Source organism: Hydra vulgaris, chromosome 09 (assembly GCF_038396675.1).
Source record: "Hydra vulgaris chromosome 09, alternate assembly HydraT2T_AEP".
Lineage (NCBI taxonomy): Eukaryota > Metazoa > Cnidaria > Hydrozoa > Anthoathecata > Hydridae > Hydra > Hydra vulgaris.
Genome location: NC_088928.1, coordinates 57,532,609 through 57,556,105, shown reverse-complemented (window position 1 = coordinate 57,556,105; position 23,497 = coordinate 57,532,609). Strand labels below are relative to the sequence as shown.

Here is a 23,497-nt window from a genome sequence, read left to right as displayed (position 1 = left end):
TTGCCAATTATAAAAATATTTTGTACAACTTCAGTTGTCTAGTCTTCACTCATAAGAATAACTTTATCACCTAAAGGAAGTTTGTTAAAATAAAATTGTTGTAATAACCTATCAATTGCATTCAAACAAACATTCACACATTTTTTTTTTTAAATAGATGAAATTGTGATAATATTTTACAATCTTCTTCGAATCATGTTGCATTTTTAAAAGGTAGGAGAAAAGGATTGAAGCATTTAAGTATATTTATCTGGGTAAACAAACAAAGATAAACATACTCATGTATAGAAATCAGTAAAAAAAAAAAAATAGATAGAAGGAAAAAATAGGTATTCTTTTTTTCATTTTTATTCACTTGATTTCAAATAGTAAGGTTTTCAATCAAAAAATGTAAAATTAATTAGGGTTTTAGCCAGGGAGAATATTGTCCCTACATTTATCTGCTATTGGAAATTTTTCTTTTATCCTTCCCTTTCCATCATTTTCATCCTTTAAGTTACACTAATCTTTTGAAAATTTCATTTTTGTAAGTTTACCACAGGTTTTTTCTTATTAAATACTAATAAAATTTATAAAATCTTTTTTGCTGATAGTATTGTTTTTATTTAGACAATTATGGTCATAAAAATAAATATCCATCTCAAAAAGAAGTAAACTCTAAAGTTTCGTTATGGCAAGGAGATATTACAACACTTGAAATAGATGCAATTGTTAATGCTGGTATATAACTTGTTAACTTTGTCTATTTTATAGAAAGTTTTGATAAAAACCCATTGTAAATGATGAGTCATTTAAAATGCATTGTTGGATCTTCTGTAAAAAAGAAAGATTTTCATTAGAAGAACCAGCCCAAATATGATAATAGTATTCCATACAAGGATGAATAAGAGATTTATAGAGGAAAAGAATAGAATCAGGTGTATGAATCAGGGGTCTTGCCAATTGCAATAGAGAGGCAATCTTAGTTGACTCAAACTTTGTGAACGGTTCTGTGTTTTTCATGAGAGGTCAGTAAATCATAATATCAGAAGTCATAGAACTCAATAAGAAAACCATTTCATCTGGAAAATTAAAAGGTTAATATTGTTATTTATTATACATATCATCATCATCATCATCATCATCATCATCATCATCATCATCATCATCATCATCATCATCATCATCATCATCATCATCATCATCATCATCATCATCATCATCATCATCATCGTCATCATCATCATCATCATCATCATCATTATCATCAATATAGTGACTTTATCTCCACACTTGTAAGGTTTGCCCATTTCTCATCATGCCATTTCTCCAACATGGACAATCTTTAAGATCTTTTTTTCTCAACTAAAGCTTTTTAATGTCATTTGTAATGCACACTCCCCAGGTTTTCTTACTTGTACCTTTTTTTTTACTATACCTTTTTATCCTGAATCTACAAATTCTGTACATTGGGATACCTAATTAACAGTTCCCTGATACACTTATCAGATATACTCACTATTCCCTATCTGTCTAAAGTCAATTCATTTTTTTTTTATCTTGAAGAGTCACACATACATCTATCTAATCATTGTTTTTTCTTTTGATCTTTAATAATGTGCCTCTTGCTGTTAAAAGTGGAGAAGATTTTCTGAGCTTTATCTAGGTACAGTTTACTTTTGCCCATTATTCCTCTTTTGCTCCACCAGCTGATTCATTTGAATCTCTGAGATGTTAAAACTTAACAACAGGCTTCATCTTTTTACCATTTATTTATTTCATTCTTTTTAAAGTTTTCAAAGTAAAAGTATATGACTAATTTCCAAAACAGTATATTCTCCATACCCTTATACACTTTTCAATATTTATATATATAGATATAAAAATGAATGAAGGTTTGTTTGTACATATGTTTTTCATTCTTTCCATTGCTATTCATTTAGTCTTCACCAAATTTTTCACAGACAATCTATAGGACGATGGAAAAAACATTGGCTAAATAAAGCAACCATTTTTTAATCCTTCTTGACATTCACAAATTTTTTGTATGAAGTTATTTTACTTAAAGATAAATAAAAGATTTTTAAAAAAAGTTAAAAATAAATGTTTAAAAAATGTTATTAATGTTTAGTAATTTTTTCTTAAGCAAATCCAAGTCTGATGGGTGGTGGTGGTGGTAAGACATTTTTTGTTATAAATTTACATGTATTTTATATAGAAGTTTATTTACAGTTTGTATATAAATTTAAGGAGTAGATATAGTTTTTTCCTTATAAGACTAGGATTATTTTATGTCATAACATTAAAAATATTTAAAAAAAGCACTAATTGCTGGTTTTACTTACTGAAAGTTCTACTTACTGAAAGTTCTACTTACTGATGACAAGGGTCAAACTTCTTAAAGTTGTATACAATTTTTATTACACATGCACATACATTTTACATGAATTCATATTTGCATTAACTTTTATATGTTTTATATGTTTTTCTTATTTTGTGAACATAAATTTACTGTAGTGTCTAAGATTAGAGCTGCATTAAAGCTCTTATCTAGTTAAAACTTTTTAAGTTAAAGCCAGCAATCTGTTTGGTTAAAATTGCAAACAGTCAAAACATCAGATTACAAAAAGAGTCAGATTTTAATGCATGTTGATGAAGTAAGGTATAAAGTTGCAGTTAAATAAAGTCAAAAGACTTGATTTAGCTGCAGTAAACTTGAGTTTATCAGTCAATCAGATGATTGACTGATAAACTCAAGTTTACTGAATGATTATTTGTAAAGTTGAGTTAATCAGTACTCAAGTACCTTTCAAGCACTGATTAACTCAAACTTTACCAATAACCAAGTACGTAGTTTAATTAACTCAAACTTTACCAATAATCAAGTAATCACTTAATCAAGTACCTACTCAAGCACTGATTAACTCAAACTTTTTGACTTAAGTAAAATATTTGTTTAGTCAAACTGTTTTCTTTGGTCTTTTGGCTGTTCGAGTTACCGGAATTTAACTGTACATACATTTTATATATCATTTGTTTTATAATTATTAAGTTGATGGATGCATACATCAAGCTGCTGGATCTACACTCAAGAAAGAGTGCTTAAGCCTTAATGGTTGTTGTAGTGGCGAGGCAAAAATAACAGCAGGTAAATATTTTTCAATAATATGTTAAATTTATAAATATAAATTTAAAGTTGTTTTCAAAATCTTTGAACTGAAAATATAACATTGTTTTTATAAAATATATGAGTGTAGAAAAATATGAAGTTATTAGGATAAAGACTGAAATGTGGTTTTATTTGCAGAAAATATTTTTAGCCAAAGTTTGTAAAAATTAAATTTTATTCTCTTTTTTTTTTTAATAACTTTTAACGGTTTTCTAGTTAGATTTTGTAGCTTATTTGTTTACTATTTTTTCAAAAATAAGTAAATAAAAAATAATAACTTTATAAGTAAAATAGTGACTTAAATAGTAACTTTAAGTATTTTAATTTACCTCAAAAAAAGTAATACTTATCGCAGACGATCTGTTTTTCAGTATTAGGGTACCTTTAATGTTAATGTTAGCTAACCTGGTATAAATGCAGGATTTATAGCACTCAGAAAACAAGAAAAAATAGGAAAAAATACATTAATAAAGCTGAAATTAATATCTTAATGAGTGTGTTGGCTTATGTACAATCGGTTGAAAAGTTTATTAAGCAAACTACATTTATTCATTGTATGCAGTTTTATTGTTGTAAATACAAATACAATCATAAGGACGTCTGCAGGAGAAAATTTTTTTCTTTTAAATTTAAAATATTACTTTTTTTTTCTGATCAAGGTTTCGATTTACTATCTTTGTTGGGGAATTAATAGTGTTTCAAAGCATGAAATGAAGTGAGAAATAGAGGATTTGAATGGCTTCTGTTTTAATATTGCCAGTGGTTTCAGTCAAAAAACACAGTACTGGCTCAAAATTTGTTCAATAATCCTTTAGTAAAAATCATTTACTATAAAATTTTTCTATCAAATTTCGAAATGATTCTTAAAAAAAAAAGCTTATAAGAAATTTAAGCTATGTGTACCAGGATAAATTAAAAACATTAAAAAACTCGCAGATAAAGAAAGAAAGTGATCAAAAAAATTTAAATGGTTCAAAATGTAAAAATGTTTAAATTTACAATTTAAATATTCACAGAATTTACTTTTTTATTAATTAAAATATTCATCAACAATAGTTTAAACTTTACCAAAATTATTATAAGTAATAAAGAGAAAAAATGGTTTGCTGTTTACCAATTAGTTTATGCCTTTTTGATAAAAACTTAGTACTATGTTAATAAATAAAGATAATTTTTTATGATGGTAATATCAATTGTATCACAATTTGAATTTTTATGATACTATTGCAAGGTTGTGTATCTGTGTATATATATATATATATATATATATATATATATATATATATATATATATATATATATATATATATATATATATATATATATATATATATATATATATATATATATATATATATATATATATATATATATATATATATATATATATATATATTAGGACGGAGCTTATTTTAGGAAAAAAAAATTTTTTTAAACTTTGATGGTCGTACCCTTTTAAGTTGTTCCTTTCAAGTAGAAAACACTCCCATAAAAATTTCAGCAGAAAACATTTATATTTAGGGGTAGCTTAAGTGCTCAAAAGTTTCGAAAGTTTTGAAAAATTTGACAGATTAAGAATAAATTAACGATTATTTTCATTTCTTGATACATCACAGTAATCATTAAATGTTATAATTTTTGACGACTATTGATTAAACATAAACAAATTTAATAAGTTTATTAATTTCACAAACCATATTTTTGAAATAATACAACTTCACGTCGTATGAGTATTGTGTAAAATACGCAATTATTGTCATGTTATGCAATATAAAATTTTTGATTAAAAATATGAATTTTAAAATTAATTAACAATAACTCTTGAGTTAATATGTTCTACTCTTTTGCTGGCTTCTTTGCCAAAGTTTGCTTTCGGCTGTCTGGGTAGGCTCAACGATGTTCTTCCACAACTTGTAGCAGAAACTGGATTCATCGCGAGTGATAAGTCCACTATACTCCTGGGTTAGTGCAACTCCTCGTTCTGCATGATCGTTTACTACTTTCAACTATTTTACCATCTCTGTTGCTTGTTTGAAAATGTTGTCACGTTCATTCCATAATTCAGGATCAACATTTAAAAATCCATCTGGTAACTCCATCATTGAAAAGGATTTCATGGATTTGGCAGTGACAAAATCTTCCGAATTCTTGTTTTTTAATACATCCATTGGAACACTAAGCCTTTTGGTGTGATCTTATTCCAAATCTTCGTTCTGCATGGCACTCGCCATAAGTCGTTTTGTGGTTGAACTGACCTGATCATCAAAAAATGCTAAACCCACAAGTTCAGGCGACAAATACCATAAATGATTGGATAGCTTGATTGGTGTAGCTTTCGCAATTACTGGATGGATGGTCGAGTACTTCAGCAAAGATTTCATCAACATCAAATTGCTGTATGGAGCATTTGCAGCTAGTGGGGCTGTGATTCATATTTTCAGGTAGACACAAACCGTAAATACACAAACATCACGTAATCCTGGGAAAAACCTCTGGAGCAGATGTTGATCCCATGCATACTTGGAATACAGCACCAATGATGAGTTCCATAATATGATGTCGGCATGCAAATTACAGAAGCTCCTTGCCAAGCTTTTGCTCCAGAAGAACACATGCACCAGCAATTCTGCCTGTGTTGGAACTTGTCGTATCAAAACACATTGCTCGGATGCTTGGATTATATTCCAATTGCCCCAAAGACAGCAGAAGCTTGAGCCTCCCCAGTTCCAGATAACAGCTTGGCAACAGTTAAAAGTTGAGAAACACCTTTGCCAGAAACCATTACTGGCAGACGATCCACCTTTTCTTTGCCAGTCAAATGAGGAATAAGTATTCTGTCCCAATGTACAACCAAAGGAATTTGAACACAAAACTCTGCTTTTAAACTTGCTGATCTCTTGGCTCGATGCTCCTGCCTTTGTCGATGTATTGAATCTAGATTTATAGCAAGATTGTCAATATTTTGACCCAAACTTCTAGTTGTTTCAGCAATAGCAAATGCAGCTTTGCAGTGAGATAATATGGTTCTGTCTAGAGCAGCTGCCAGACCTGGTGTAACAACAGATTTTGTGCCCCATTTTCTTTTTGCTGGAGTACAAAATGTGGTGCCTCCAACTGCTCCAGCGGCACTCTCGTCTTCAGTTTCCACATTTGAACTATCTTCTTCGGATGATGAGCAACTTTCAGTTGCAGCCTGTATGTGCTGCATATCCTGATCCTCCATTTATTGATGCCTGAAATCCAGTTTCCTTTTTCTTTCGGCTGCCCTTTTTTCTTTCATTGTCAAAGTTAGATCTAATCCGTCCATTGATCCTCGTCTTCCTTTCTCTCGCTGTGCAAACAAGAAGTCTTTGTCTTCTTGAATGTTAATCATGCTCACAGCATTAGCATGAGCCAAATCAAATAAATTATCCAATCTGGAGATAAAAAAATCCTCTCTTGCTTAATGAGTTACAGATTTTCTTCCTTTGTTTTTTTTTTAGCAAACGTCATTCTTCAAACAATTGTTCCAATTTTGTATGGCAATTTCGATGTTCCCTCATTGGAATTCGAGCTTTCGGCCAAAACTTAGCAATCTCATTAACTGTAACAGACAATGATTGTCGAACGGTTTCTTTCAGGTCTATGTGGTGATGCAAAAACAAACCAAGAGCCATACCCAAAGATGGAAGCTTCCTGTGAGTTCAGCCACTGAATCTCCAAGTAGATACACCTGTGTTTTAGATCTAGTTGCTACTGATATTTTTCTATATTCTAAAAAAAAAAGAAATTCACAATATTAAAAATAAGCTTATATTGCAGAAAGTATTCATTTATTTAAAAAAAAAATTTCATTGTGATTACCCTGTGCATTGTGAATACCATTTAATAAAATACCATTTAAGTTGATTTAACCAATCAATAAATGGAAAGGAATAAACAGGCCAGTAGGGCCAACAAAAGAAAACAAGCAACAATGTGCATAAAGGACCACGCAGGGTCGTAAAGAGAAAAGGGTTACACATACCCGGTAAAAGTAAACGCCTTCTACAGTATGCCTCGCCCCAGAAGGGAGCTAAGGAAAATTGAGCAATCTCTAAATTTTGTCCAAATGAGCCCATATTTGGTAGTAATTATTTGTATATGTAAAGGAATAGAATGGGAGGGTAGGACAATCAAAATTTGAAACTTAAAAAATAAACTCCACCCATGTATATATATATATATATATATATATATATATATATATATATATATATATATATATATATATATATATATATATATATATATATATATATATATATATATGTATATATATGTATATAAATAAATAAGAAAGATGAAAAAAAAACAACTTTTTTACAGTACTTAAAGTTTCATGCCGTTTGCGGCACTCATCAGCCATATATTTAAATCAAGAAAAAACCGTTCAAAAATACAATTAAAAAACCGTTACATAATTAAAAAAAACAACAATGGAATGAGTTCTGACGTCAAATAATAATAATAGTAATACTAATGATAATAATAAAAATAATAATAATATGGAAAAACATCTTTTTTAATGGCAAGTGTCATATTGGGAAAGAAGGAATCTGTTTCTATGTCTACACTTAGAAACAATCTCACTCCTTTTATATGTTATAGCATTTAATTAAAAAAAAATTAAATGCCATTGACTTTTTCTTTTGTCAGATAGTAGTTTGTGTTGTATTTTGAGTGATTGGTATTTACAGATGAATGGCTGACAGAAGCACAGAGATGGCTAGTAGGCTAATAACAGCCATGTCACATGTATTAGCAACAGGATTTGTTTTAATAAAATTAATATTTCATTAGTATAGTTAGTAGTTTCTGCTGCTCAATAAAGTTTCAATATTATATTAGTTTCAGTAATAGTAACAATAAAATTAGTACTTTTTGCTGCCAGAGGATAATTCTGAATGTAAGTTGAACTTCTAAACTAAATTGTGTTTCTCTTTATATTTTATATTTAGTATTTTTAAAACTCAAACAAACATAAACACTTGGAATTATTTTTAAAAAGAATTCCAAGTGCAGGCACATTTTATTTAAATCCAAGAATATTACAACTTTTTTTACTTATATAAAGTATGCACTTTTTGGATTATTGTAAAAGTTTTGAAGTATTTTTATAATATTTTTATTATACGATTTTTACAAGAAAAGAACAATTAATTTTGGTTTATTGCTTTATTTCTTTTGTTTATCAAAAAGAATTGCTTATAAAAAAATGGAAATTAAAATCATAATAATTTTACTTAATTTTAGTTGAATTAAAAGAAACTTTTTATGTCATAAATTATATTCTTCTTTTATTTAATACAAAATTTTTAATTCAAAAAATCCTTGAAAAAGGATTAAATTCTGAATTTGTACATATGCTGAAGTTTAACTTCTAAACTAAATTTTGTTTCTCTAATATTTATTCTTATATTTATTTTCTTATATTTTATATTAATATGGTAATTTTAAACTTAAAGAAATATAAAATTTATGTTTATTTGAGTTTTTTTTTATTACAGAATGTACAATGTATAAAAGTTGTATTTTACTGTTTTATGTAGTTCATTTGAAGAAATTGAAATTTTTAGTTTTCTTTAATTTTTTGATTTAGCTATAGCAAATTATATTTAAAAAATACAACTTCAATTGATTAATTCTATTTAGGTGTGGTACACTTATTAATCAAGGAGGGAAAAGGGGTCAAGATATATACAGATAACATTTATTAGTTGCATAAATTATGAGCATTTCATGGCCGCCTGATAAAAATGAGCCAGTTTAAATCAAAATTTATACTAAATATGATGTGACAAGTCTTGTGCCAAAAAAATAATCTCAAAATGTGTGTTAACTTGATTTTAAATATATCTTAAAATTTGTTGAAAATATCTTAAAATGTGTGTTAACCAAATGTTAAATATATATCTTAAAATGTCTCTTAACTTGTAATTAATGTATTTTAATTATACAACTTTTTGTGTTTCATTATAATTTTTTTTATTTTTTTATTGTATGATAGTTCTTCGATTTTGCACTTAATTAAAATGATATTTATTTTATATTGCGAATCCTTCAAGGCCACTGTTTACCTGCTAAATGTAAGTTTCTATTTTTTAACAAAGTTTTTTTTATTTCTAATAGTTTATATTAAAAAAATAGCACTTAATAAAAACTATAATGATTTAAATTTTAGGCAATTTAAAAATTCAAAGTCTGCAAACTACATAAACTTATTGTCATTAATTCATTTCCTAAATTAATTTTTGTTAAAAACTGTAAATACCTTAAATAATTAAAAATATTACCAGTGATGAGCAAACTTCTTTTTGCAACAAAGTTCGTTAAAAACGAATTAAAACAAATTATATATAAAAGCAAAATACAGTGTTATAGGTTTAAAATAAAATTATTTATAATAAATATATAAGTGTTTGTAAAAAAGTGGTTTTCAATTTAATTAATTGAAATGTCTTAGCAGGTTGCGTTTAAACATCTGACAGATAGTTGGTTGTTCATCACTGGTTACAATGTGCATTGATTTTTTGAAATAAATGGTTTTATACTGCATGCAGATATAATTCATACTGTGGGGCCAGTGGGAAAAAATCCTGACCTTCTTGAAAGTTGTTATAAAAACTGTCTTCAGCTTGTCCTAGATTTTGAAATAAAGACCATTGTAAGTGTTTCATGAATTCTGTTTTAAGATTTCTAAGAATATATAAATAATACTCTTTACCTATATACTCTTACATTTTATGATTTTGTTTATTAACTTTTTTGTTTCACTGATTTAATAGTATCCAAGCAAACATTGTTTTAGTGAATTTGCAGTGGACTTATATAGGCATTTTGAGCGGTTTATTGGAGTTTTGTTCATTGGTTACTTAGTGTACCATTAGTGGTAACCACTATAAATGGTTAGTCGATAACTTTTCGACATGTTAATTCTGATTAGTCATCAGCCACTTTTGACGGCTGCCACAAATGGTCTACTAAGTAACAGACGAGCAAAACTACAGTGGACTGCTCAAAATGCTTATGTAGGTCCACTGAAATATTCCCCTATAGAATGTTTGCTGGGATTATTTTATGTTATTCACTTGTGTTTAATATTGATGAAATGTTATCCATTTGTGGCAATACTATTGTGATATAAAAATGATATAGAATATTTCTTCTTTTATTTATATAGGCATTTTGCTGCATATCAACAGGAATTTATGGTAAACTTTGCTTTTGTAATGATAACTTTTTTTAAAAAACTTTTCTTTTATTTTTGTAGGCAAAACTTTTTATTTATAAACAAAAAAAGCCTGTGTAGATAATTTTATTATAAACATTAAACTTTCAGTTTCAGTACTCTAAAAAACCTTTGTTTAGACTTCTAATTTTATTTATGTTATAGAGATATAACATAAATTGTTTTTACATGACAAAATAAAACAGCTATTAAAGTGAATAAGTTATTTAAAAACTAAATACTAATAATACTATAAATTAAATAGTATTTCAATTAGCTTATATAAAGCAAGTAATAATCTCGAATAATATTTCAATTTCCTTATATAAAACAACTAATAATCTTGAATAATATTTCAATCAGCTTATTTAATCTAATGTAAAGTAAATATAGTATAAATAATGGTACCATAATCTTTGAAGATCAGTCTGATTTAAATTAATTTATACACTGAATTATATCAAAATTATTTTTAAAATAATAATAATAATTTTTTTCTTGTTTAATAATAATAAAAAATCTTTTATTATGCAAAAAAAAAGAATTTTGTAATAGCGTAGAGTTTTGATGACGTTACAAAAATATTTTGTTTGTATATCAATCCCACTTGCATTATCTAGATTTTAAAGATGCATTAAAACTTGCATTATCTAGATTCAAAGATGTTTTGACTGGATTTATTTCATTTTATTTCTTTCCAAATTCTTTAATAACTTACAAGACATACTTTCAGAGACTTTTAGTAGAATAGACTTAAAAGTTAAGAGACAAATCAAGGTTAAATAAAAGCCAGTTCTGGTTTCCACTATGCCAGGATTTGGCATGCAGTTGTTTGTAAAAAGAACTTTAGTAGTGATTTTTCACAGTTTATAAACAATATTACAAGTTTTATTACCATAGATGTTGCAAGGTGGACATACATGGCTTCTTGTTTTTTTTATAAAAAGTTTCACTAAATAGGTGCTCCTGTAAATTTTAAATATTTTATGTAAACGATAATAAATTTGTCAGTTTTTGACGTTTAACAAAATAGTTTAACCTTTCCAGGATTTTGAATAAACGGAGCGCAGATTTGACGACTTTAGCTGAATTTCAATAAATTCATGCTTTTAATCAAAAATAATTTGAAAACCTATATTTTTGATATAAATTTTTTAATAAAAATATTTTTTATTAAAATAAAAGCCAAAAAAAAACTCTACTTAAACCTAATGCGAACACATTCAGGGAATAATAGTCAGGCAAAAATGAAAAAAAAGATTTTATTTTATTTTTTTTTAAACATCTTCGCTTCCAACAAAGCTGCAAGCAGCCACTAATTAAAGTTGGAAGTTACTGAAAGAGAAAAGATGATGGTTGTAGAGCAAGATAATGATTGACGGACGACTTAAAGGATTGCAAATTATATAAATCAGGAAAGCAAGATGAAGGAAGCGAATTCCAAAGAGCTGATGTTCGAGGAAAAAACTAGACAAACAAGCGTTTTTGGAGCACTTAGGAACAGTCACAGAAAAAGGATGAGAATTGAATGACGAGTAACACAAGAATGAATTTTAGTAGATGGCACAAGAGACGGTAGCTCTTTAGAGCAGTGCCCATTATAGTATTTGTAGAAAAGAGAAACAGAAGCAACATTACGACAATGTGATAATGGTCGGAGGTTGGCTTCAAGAGCAGGTCCAACTATGTTTACAATGCGTTTTTGCACCTTGTCTAAAAGAAAAAGGGCATCATTAGAAGAACCGCCCCAGATATGGCAACAGTATTCCATAAAAGGCTGGATTTGAGATTTATAGAGATAGAGAATAGAATCCGAACTAAGAAAGTGATGAGCTCGATAAAGAGATGCAACCTTAGCAGATGCTAATTTTGCAACTGATTTGATATATGGTTTCCAAGAAAGATTGGAAGTAAGAGTTAATTCTAGAAGATGAAGAGTAGGTGACTCATTGAGTAAATCACCGTTCATAAATATAGGAAGATGAAAATTATTGCGATAACGATTGGCTGAAAAAAATTGAGTTTTGTCTGTATTGAAGTTCACCAGCCACTGTGAGCCCCATGCTGTAGCAGAAGTGAGATCCTTTTCAAGCTCAAATGCCCCCTCCAAGCAATCAGAGGGTGTTGGTTTCTTATCACGACAAGAATAAATGGTAGTATCATCAGCAAACAATGCTACCTTAGATGTGAGAATATCTGGAAGATCATTAATGTAAATTAAAAAGAGTATTGGGCCAAGGATAAAACCTTGAGGAACCCCTGAACTTACAGAATAAGAAGAAGATTGCTGTTGATTGAGGACAACTTTTATACTACGATTGGAAAGGAATGATTCAATAATCTTAAAGATGTTGCCAGATACACCATAAGAAGAAAGCTTATGGAGAAGACCAGCATGCCAAACTTTATGAAAAGCTTTTAAAATATTAAGAGCAATGGCCTTAACTTCTCCACCTTTATCTAATGCACGATAAAACCTATCAGTTATTACTGTTAGCAAATCAGCTGTAAAACGAGAAGATCGAAATCCATATTGATGGTCACAAAATAAGTTATTAGATTCAAGATGAGAAATTAAGTGTTTGTTAATTAAAAATTAAAAAGCTTACTTATGATAGAAAGAAGACTTATGGGACAGTAGTTAGACGAATCAGATCGCTCTCCAGAATTTTTGAAGATAGGGATAACAGATACCGCTTTCCAGCAGGCTGGAAAACAAGACTCTGATAAGCACTAGTTGAATAGTTTTGAGAGTATAGATGACAGCTCCAGAGAACACTTCTGCAAGACAATAACAGGTATGTTGTCGGGGCCACAAGCTGTAGAAGAGTCTAGGCAGGAAATCACTTTAGATACATAAGCTGGAGTGATACGAATGTCAAGCAATGGATCAACCTGTTTGAGGGCTAAATCAGGTAGAATGCAACTAGTGGAATCAAGAGATGATATTCATGAAAAGTTTTTAGCAAACAATTCAGCTTTGTCTTTAGGTGAGGTGACAAAGTCTGAACCATACAAGAGAGGTGGAATTATAGATTTGCCCTTATTATTGATATTATTAAAGATTCTCCAGAAGTCACGAGAGCCTAATTTTTGAGATGAGATACGAGATTTCATGACCTGAGAATAGCAGGATTTGGCGTTAGACAAAACCTTTTTACAATGGTTTCTAGTAGCAATAAACAGACGTCTGTTTTCTGGAGAATTGTTTTGCTGATAAATATGGAAGTAACGGTTTCGGTTGGCAATCGCAGCAGCACTGTATGAGGAAAACCATGGAGGAGAGTGAGGCTTGACCTGGAATCGTTGAGAAGAACATTTGTCGACAGGAAGACAAAAGATTTCTACCCAAGGGCCATCATGAAGAAAATCACGGAAAGAATCCCAGTCAGCTTTACTGTAGTTGTAAGAGGTTCGATAATAGGGGGATTCAGGTGATGAAGAAGAATGAGATATTAGTTTTAGAGAGATCAAACTGTGATCAGAAGCACCTAAGGGTGAATGTGGAGAAACTGAGCACTGGCTAGGATCAGAAACAAGACATAAGTCGAGTAGAGAAGGTAAATGATTAGGGTTGTCAGGAAAGCGAATTTGAAAGTTGACTATTTGAGTTAGGGATTGAGAAAGGCAAAAGTTGTGGACTTTAATGCCTGCAGAATCACTGACACTAGAGCCAGGCCATTCAGAGTGGTGAGCATTCAAGTCACCAACAACAACTATATTAGCTGATGGATAAAGAGAGAGGGCTTGGTCAATATGATCAGAAATAATATCAAAAAGAGTTCAGTCTTGAGATGAAGGAGAGCGATATAGAACAAAGAGAAAGGCAATAGAGTGAAGTGGTGCTAAACGAAAGCACATGAAAGAATAGTCTGTGGATTCAAACCTAGTTTCACGACAAATAGGTGAATTCTTACGAATGTAAATGCCCAGGCCAAGCATGTGACTATTGGAGTCTTTACGAATTAAAGGAAGATAACCATCAACACTAAGATCACAAGATTAGACAGCTGAACTCAAATTAGTCTCACAAAGAGCAAGTAGGTCTGGTGAACTTTGCAAGAGATAAGACTCAACAGAAGAAAAGTTACTTCGAAGACCACAAATATTAGTGAATGATAGGTTTAGAGAACTTGGTGATGATGATGGTTTTTTGTGTTTTATAGTTTTTGGCACTTTATTTATTTTTAAATTAGATTGAAGAACTTGATTCAAAGCATAGATAGTACTCAGAACACTGTTTATAGCCCAAGCAATTGCCTCATTACTACTAATAAACCCTAAGCCGTAACAAAGGACTCCAAATGTGGCCTCCGCAATGCACACCAAAAGTACAAACAGGGACACCATCCATGTGCAACATGGCACTGTTAATACTTTGATATTTTTCAGCTGTTGATGGAATCAGCCTCTCTGAGAGCTACCACAGAGTTCGGGAAACCTGACTACCAGCCGGCCTCAGAACCATAAAACTGAGTTTTAGAGCTGTACCCTCATTAGGAGATAATAGAATGAGTTGTCTAGTCATAAAAACAGAGACACAAGCAAAACCCATGCATTGAGTCAAGAAGATCCAGCATTCAACATCCTAATCTGGAAACAATGTATTAAAAATACATCTGCGCCAGCCTAAAAGATGAAGAAGGGGTGCAAGGCTGGTCAACAGATAGAATCTGTTTACCCCTTAAGTCTTTGCCAAGGAGGCCTTCTACAAGATAGTAGCCGGGTGCAAAAAGGGGGAAAATCTGAAAAAATTCAAAACACTGTTTCTTGATCAATTTTTTTTGAAACTTAATAATTTCTTGTTTATAGCTTCATTATATTATTATCATTCATTTTTACTCAAACAAAAGAAAAGTATTTAAAAAATCTCAAATTGAACAAATATTAAAAAAAAAAAAAAACTATACATTAAAAAAACAGTTGTTTGGGGTTATAAAAGTTATAAAATTATTCTCAGTTAACTATTTTAGTACATCTGAAATCTTTATGATGAAGGAAGATGCAGTGAAAATTTCAGCCAAAAATGCTCTTCTCAATCACGAGATATCTGGTTTTAAAGTTGCAAAAAAATAAGGAAAAAGGAAAAGCTTGTAAAAACAAAAACAGAAACAAAAAAAGATTTGAAACAGTTACATCAACTTAAAAACCACCAAAAACATCAGCAACATCTTTGTTGCTGATGTTTTTGGTGGAGAGCTTTTATCTTGTTTCTTAATTGTTTGTATCTTTTTTTAGTCTTCTCATTACTCTTATTTACAGACCATCAAATACTTTACAGACCATCGGATACTTAACTTTTTAAGTAATATATTAGCTTTTTGCAAAAATCTGCATCTATTAATTGCAAACTCTGCCATTTTATTGTTTACACCATTTTCTCCATCATTAAAATAAATTATGGTAGAATTGATACCAATCTCTAATATATCTTTTGTTACAAAAGTGTTTTTCGGACAATGTGACTATACAATATTGTTAAAACCTTCGTTGGCATTTTGGGTTTGCCCGTAAAGGCATTTTGATAATAAATCGTCACTTCTGAGTTCTAAAAATGTTGGCAGCAAAATTTGAAAACTCCATGATGGTAAAGTTATATTCTTTTTATAATTGTTAGTGCCATTAATTAAATCTTTTTTATATTTGCACCAACTGGACGATCTAGGTGGACAAAACTGATGTCAAACTTCGTCCCCTTTATCTGTTTCACAGCAATGCCAAACAATTGCTAAGACAGCTTTTTTCATAGCGTATAAGTTATTTAAATTTTGTCGAACGGCAAGTCCATAAAAGTTTTGCATTGAGTTAATTGTTTTATCTGTTAGCTTACCGCAATCAGACAGAATTTTTTGTTCCTTTGAACTTTTTACGAAGATTTCCACATTTCTTTTGCACATGTCCAACACATTCTAATTTAATTGGACTAATACCATAAAATCCCCACTTCTGCCAAGAACCACCTACTGAAACACGACATGTTGTGATGCCTAAATGAGCTTTATTTTCAGGGTTTAACTTAATCTCACTAACTGCTTTTACTATGCTATTACTTGCAACATTATTTTAAGCTTTATACAATTGACTGATTATGTTTCGATAACTGGGTTCAGATAATGACTCCATATTGAGGCGTCTAGCAAAACTTTTTATTGCTGCAAGACCTTTCCCATTTTCTCGAAAAGCAATTACATTTCGAACATTAATTTCAAATAGATTGCGCCCCTGTGTGTAAATGTTATTTTCATTATAGACATCAACAGTTATTGGTGCATCTTTAGGACACGAGTTGGAGATGTATAAAATTAATTGCTCCAATCACAAAAAAAGCATTTATTTAAAAATTTGTTTGCAAAATCCATTCTTAGATCAAGTTTATTGAATGAACTCAGCTTTTGTGCATTACACACAGAGCATGTTAAACTACTTATAAGATCTTTAAGAATTTTAAAATTTACAAACAAAAAATAGTTATTATCTTCTTTAGAAGTCTCATTCGAAGTTTTTGATATTTTTTGATAACGAAGTGAAGAAGATTTTAAAGTTTCTGTCACCTTGCTTGACTTCCTAAACCGATTTCCTTTAAACTTAGATTTTTTCTTTCTTCTCAAATTCTGTTTACTGGACATTATCAATAATCTAATAAAAAATACAAGTAAAATGTTTTGAGATATCAATAGGTCCCAAAACTTGAATCAAGCTGTACAGCACACTCTACAATACATGACAAATCAAAAGCTGTTTTATTTAGTTGCATTTATTGTACAATATACAGACTTTATTTAGATATTTGTTTCATATTTTAGAATAAAAATACATAATTTTTAAATAAAAATTTATTTCAATATTATTTAAAAATTTTCCGCCAAAAAGATATTTTAATCATAAAAAATTAAACTTACCTATGAAAAATTAAGCTAATAGTAGTAAGTATTTTATGCAAAATATATTTTCTAGAAGGATAAATTTTGCATTGAATGATATATTAAAATAAAAATAAAATTTAAAAAAAAAAATGAGTTTTTTTTTCTATATGAGCTTAAATAAATACACAACTAAAAAAAGACATTTAATAACTAGTTATCTAATTAAACAAAAAAAAAATTGTTTTATAATGACTTCAGTTGATTTTATGATTAGAAATTCTTTTACATGAAAATGTTTGTAATCTATATAATAATACTGAACTTCATAGTAGTAGTGCCCTTTCGAGCCTGTTTGACACAGAACTCTTGGTAGCCATTGCAACTAAGGTAATGGCGAGAAAGAGTTGCAGCAGCTTTGTATAATAAGAAAGCGTGAACGAAAGTGTATGCAAATATGTAACGTACGCAAACTTCAAATTATGTAATGTTAGAACATACTAAAACATATATCAAGTTTTATAGTTTTACGTTTGCTTGAAAACTGCATTTCGCCACGTCTCCTTAATATTGATCGAAAGCAATTATTTCCGTTAAAAAAAAATTATTATTTACTTTTAAAATTTTGTTAGTCAATGTGCCAGCGTGGCCGAGTGGTTAGCGCGCAGAGCTTCTCTACAAAAAAGCCACGGTTCGAAGTCCTATCACCGGTGACTTTGTTTTTTAAATTTTTCAAAATTTTTTTAACTACAATGTATTTGAAGTTTTATAGAGACTAGCAGAAAGCAACCCGTAATACGGGTTACGGTCGGTCTATTACTTAATTTACAGTGGCTGTTTTCCACTATTTAAAGTTGCGAAACCTTAACTAATACTATGTAAGAAAAACGCCTTTAAATTAAAAAGTTAAGCCATCTGCAAAATTCAAATAAATTAATTTACCAATTAGTTAACGTTATTTAAGTAATTTAAAACTGACATAGGTCATATCAGTGTATGGCAGAACCATTTTCCTAGACATTACAAAGCTTAACACAGTACGTTTTTAGTTACTGACACAAAATAATAACACTTCATCATGCTTTAAATTGAGTAAAGCTAAATTCTTTTATATCATGAACTTTAATTAATAAGATTAATATGAAGTATACTTTGACACTAATAAAAGACAGTATATTGGCAATATATTTGAAGTATATTTTCTCATATATTTTGACACTAATAAAGGACCTCCCTTCCTCGTTTTTGCTTTAATGGTGGCCAGGAGAATAAAGTTATTTTTTTTAAGAGTAATCAAGTTTTTGATAAAGACTTTTTACCAAAATAATAAAATGTAAAACAATGATTTACATTTTTAAGAATTTTTTCTTTTTAATATATATAAGAATTTAAAATATATAAGAATTTTTTCTTTCCTCAAAAGTGTTGCAAATGCAAACTAAGCTAATTAATTAGTTAAACCCGTTATAAAATTTAAGTAACTTCGTATTTGACAAATGCGCAAAACTACAATATTCTCCATGTATTTAAAGGTTTTGAGTTTGTTTTTAGTTGCGACCCCTCTTTAAAAATATCTCTCAAGTTACGTACAACAAATTATTAGGCACAAAAAAGAGAAATTTAAAAAAAAATTGAACTAATTGCATATATTTATATCATTTTAACTAACAAAAAATTTACAATAAAAGGAAATCAGGGTATTTTTTTAAAAATCGTATAAATGCGTCAATCGTAAATCTTAAAGAAAAAAAAAATGGAATTATGATACCGTAATTACAAAAAAATAAATAAAAATAAAAAAACCACATAAAAACTCAATATCGATTTACCTATTTATATTAACCTATGTTGACATGGCAGTTAATATAAACATTTATCGAAAATGTAACTATAAAATCTGTTTCCAAGTACAAAAGGATTAACAATACTAAAAAAAAAATAAAAATCAAATTAAGATATAAATTGCATTTTTAGCAAAATGTTGTCTTGGCTTTTAGTAAATAAATAAAAGCAGTTTTATAACATATATAGTACATTTTATAAATAAACCTCTACAATTTCCTTGGTACAACAACTCGATCATGATTAATAACAACTCTGTAAACATGAATTTTCTAATAATCTAAATCTTAATAAATTATAAACAATTAAACTTAAATAAAAATGTATGAAAATGATTAATGGTATATTAAATATAGAAAAACAAACATATAATAACTATAAGAATTATAGTAACTTATATTTTCAATATTAACATCTATAACACATTTAAAAGTACAATTTAAAAAAAAATTACAATAAACTAATTACTTAATAAAATTTTAAAAAGATTTTCTATTACCTATCAATTTAAGCTACTAAACATTATCTACCTAATGTCAACTTAAACATTTTCATAACCAAGTGTTTTCTTAAAGGTCATGACTTCATTAAGAAAACAATTCGTTAAGAAAAGTCTGGAAACTACTTAAAAACTAAGAAATAGTGTATTTTACAGAATACAGAATTGTAACTAATATCAAACAATAGGTATAACTATGCGCACTAATAATAATAATAATATTCACTGTGCTATTTCAGATAAAAGTCACTAATTTATGCTTTTGCTTGAAGAAATTATATTAATGTATTTATATTAAGCAACAAAAGCAGCGAGTTCTAGTAATGAAACTACCTATTAATCATTTTTAACAACAGACACTAACATAAAGATAAGTCAAAGGTAACAACATTACACAAAAAATAATTAAAGATGTTATGTATTTTCAGAATAGTTATATTGGCTAGACTACATTTAGACCTAAAGCAGTAACACCACTTGACTGGTAAGGTTGATGAATCTTGCTCTAGATCTATATCTCAAATATATTGTGTGTTATAGTTATATTAACTATAAAACACAATTTTTTTAAATGTTATATAACATATAAAAACACCTCATTAACAATCATGTACACATTAGATAAAATCAGGGATGCAGAGTACCAAAAAGGACTCCGGATTTGAAAGTCACAAAAAGATTACTTTATCCTAGTTTTTGGTATACAGGAGCACTAAAAATATAAATAAGTTTATGGACTACTAATAGGTAAAAAAAATTACAACTATTAGGTTAGAGGAACAATCATTTTATTAGCCCAGAATTCTTAGGTATTATGGCGGCAAGGACTCCTGGCTTATAAACAATAAGTTTCAAGTCATCAAATCTCATGAAATTATTATAGCAGATAATAAGTCAATAAACATGTTTAGAGCTTCTGGACACTACAGACTTGGAAAAAGTAGATAGATAGAAAAAGCTGGAGTCTTTTTGGGACTTTGCATCTCTGGATAAAATACATTTCATACTATTATAAAGACACATTTATATAAACACATTTATAAAACAACTATATATATCACTACATACTTGTATTTATCAAACTACATATATCATCTCATACACATATTTATCAAAAACTTTTTAACTTTGAGCATAAGATAAACATGTAAGCAAACCTTTAACAGCTATAAAACGACATTTATTAGCATAAATTATTTTTAATGTAACAAAGAATGCAGACTACAATTTACAACATTGTAATGAAAAAGATGAAACCATTAAAGAACAAAATTATAAATTTCAAATAAATACATATTCAGATACCTTAAAATGAAGCATAACACAACATTCTTTTGACAATTTCCAGAAGAATTTTTTTTTATTTTTCTATTCCTTATTATTTTTCCTAAGAATATAAAATATATAATATAGATATAGAGCAATATAAAATAGATTGAAATAAACGCAAACTTATGTATATAAACTTACATGAACACAAACAACAATCTTATTCTATTTAACTTTCATATTAAACACATAAATAAAATTTTATACTCATTATTCTTTCTACAAAAAATAATCTTAATCTATAAATAAGAAAATGAATTGAACTTACTAAAAAAGCCATCAGCTCCTCTTAATTGCTCCAGAAAATAAAACAATACTTGCTTAAAATGTTCTAAAAAGACTAACGACAAAACTGAAACAGTTTACTTAAACAGAAATTTTAGTTATAAACTTCTTTTAAAAAATGAAAACAGGCTATAAAAATTAGAAAAATAAAAACAACCAAAAACAAACAAACGATTATTTGAATTTTCTATTTTAAACAATGAACAACATCAATTCTTTTCGAAAATAATAATATATCAGCTTTAATTTGCTTGCTTGCTTGCTTGCGAAAGACCGCATGGCAAATGTAACCGCGCATAAAAAAGTCTAGAAACTACTTAAAAACTTAGAAATGGTGTATTTTACAGAATACAGAACCGTCATTAACAACACTAACATTAGGCGTAACTATGCGCACTATTCATTACCGTATTCATATATAAGATTATATACAAACATATGTAACGATATTATACAAAAAAAGCAAGATTTAAACTTGCCACGCGGCGATCTCAACTTTTTTTAAAAACAATAAGGGGGTTTTAAAAGTATGTTTTTAATAAGAACATAATTAAAAATTTATATTTTTGTATTTAAAATGAATCATTTTATCAAATTTATTATTTTTAAAAATAATTAAAAGTTAAAATTATTTAGTATTGGTATAATAAGGAAGTTTTGAGTTTTACAGCTATTTTACCACGCCCTCGTTAAACATTCTAAACAGAGTGCGCAACAACGACAGAATTTAGATAATTATCAAAATAGTATACTCCATTATTTTTTTGCCTAATTTTTAGATTAGGGATTGTCCATAAATTATGCAACGCTAAATTTCACTAATGAACACTACAAAAATGATCAGAGTTTTCCTTCGCAGAATCATAAGTTAAATAAAAAATCAAAGTAGCCTTATTAAGTTAAATAAAACTCGCCACCTGAAAGAAATTAAGATCTCCTTTTTAAAAAACAGATTTAGCGTTGCGTAATTTATAGACGTTCCCTTTGCGTTTTATAGTCTATAGTTTTTAACGGTCTAGGATCATCTTTGTTCTGCCATTTGTATAGCGTTGCGTACAAACGTCTGTAAGTGTAAACGTCTTTAGCATATGTTGAGTTTGCAATCAGTATATGGAACAATCGTGTATAATAAATCTATAAAAATGACAAAACTTTTGAATTTTATTTTAACAATTAAAAAACATTTTTGTTATACTATTATTTTTTTGCCATAAACTTTGCTATAATTATTATAGATATATACTATAATAAAAATTTTGCTTTAAATATTGCTATAAATACAGCAAGATTGAAAAATATTTAAAATTTATTAGGGGAGGTTTTTAATTCCCCAAAACGACACTGATGACAGCGCACTAAACCACTGAGCAATCAATGATATGCGTTTAGGAGAAAAACAAACTTTATTATAAATCTCTTATAAGCTCTATGTATGTGGAAATGTTAATTTCCGCATAAATAACGGTGCGCATGTTAATTTTTTTTGCTCTTAAAGCCATTTTTTGAAATTAATTATTTTACGTAAAAATGTTAAAGTAAACATATAAGGAAAAATAGACAAAGACCCATATTTTTATGGGTCAGATCAGCTAGTAGAAACTAATAATTTTAGGTTTAAATTTAAACTAAAAATTTGGCCAAACGAAAATCATATCTTAAAGATACATTAAAAATGAACTCATGCATCTTTCAACTTATACTTTCATGTGGAAAGCAAGCATGAAACTCATTCTGGCTCAACCTTGATATCATCAAGGGCTTGAAGTAGAGCTCTCTCATGAGGCCCTATGTTAGTTTTGTATTATTTTTTTCATGATCCTCACACTCTATTTGCAATTGATTATAGTCGACCTCTAAAACTTTGCATTGCGCTCTTATAAGTACAATTTTTTCAGAAATAAAAATTTAAAGAATTTCTATATTTTTACCCTGACATACAAAACATTTATAGCTCTCTATATCACACATTAATGTGTGATAAAAAGTAATTACACTTTTTTCAGAATAACCAATAGTTTTACAGTATTGATGAAGCCACCCTAGGTACATACCACATTGCACCTGATCAGTATTACAGTTGTATTTTAAAATTAAACACCTAATGCTTGTACAGGTTTCTTGTTTTTTACAGCTTTTTTATTTTATTAGTGGAGTTTTGAGGAATGTGTTTTAATTCAGAAAATTTTTTTTTACCGGCTTTCCATCGCGTCTTTAGATTTATTATGTCCACAAATTGCTTACCTAATAAAGGCAAAGTTTCTGCTGTATTAAAATATTCAACGCTT

At 28.6% G+C, this 23,497-nt stretch overlaps 1 protein-coding gene and 1 long non-coding RNA gene across 4 annotated transcripts in view; one reads left to right on the top strand and one right to left on the bottom strand.

Annotated features, from left to right (window-relative positions):
• LOC105848888 (macro domain-containing protein CT2219) overlaps positions 1-23,497 on the top strand; it is a 46,060-nt gene that overhangs the window by 17,964 nt on the left and 4,599 nt on the right. For 2 of the 3 annotated variants that reach the window (XM_065806145.1, XM_065806148.1), the window contains exons 3-8: positions 610-720; positions 2,126-2,155; positions 3,032-3,127; positions 9,235-9,255; positions 9,730-9,833; positions 10,350-10,380. In XM_065806145.1, coding sequence (XP_065662217.1) covers positions 610-720; positions 2,126-2,155; positions 3,032-3,127; positions 9,235-9,255; positions 9,730-9,833; positions 10,350-10,380 — 393 coding nt within the window. The remainder of the gene's footprint in view (positions 1-609; positions 721-2,125; positions 2,156-3,031; positions 3,128-9,234; positions 9,256-9,729; positions 9,834-10,349; positions 10,381-23,497) is intronic. The other variant, XM_065806146.1, reaches the window with a different exon arrangement.
• On the bottom strand, positions 18,889-21,380 carry LOC136084886 (uncharacterized). Its single transcript, XR_010640922.1, has 5 exons — positions 21,196-21,380; positions 20,904-20,985; positions 19,307-19,385; positions 19,087-19,184; positions 18,889-18,994 (listed from the first exon to the last, which is right to left on the bottom strand). It is a non-coding gene; the product is annotated as an uncharacterized LOC136084886 (long non-coding RNA).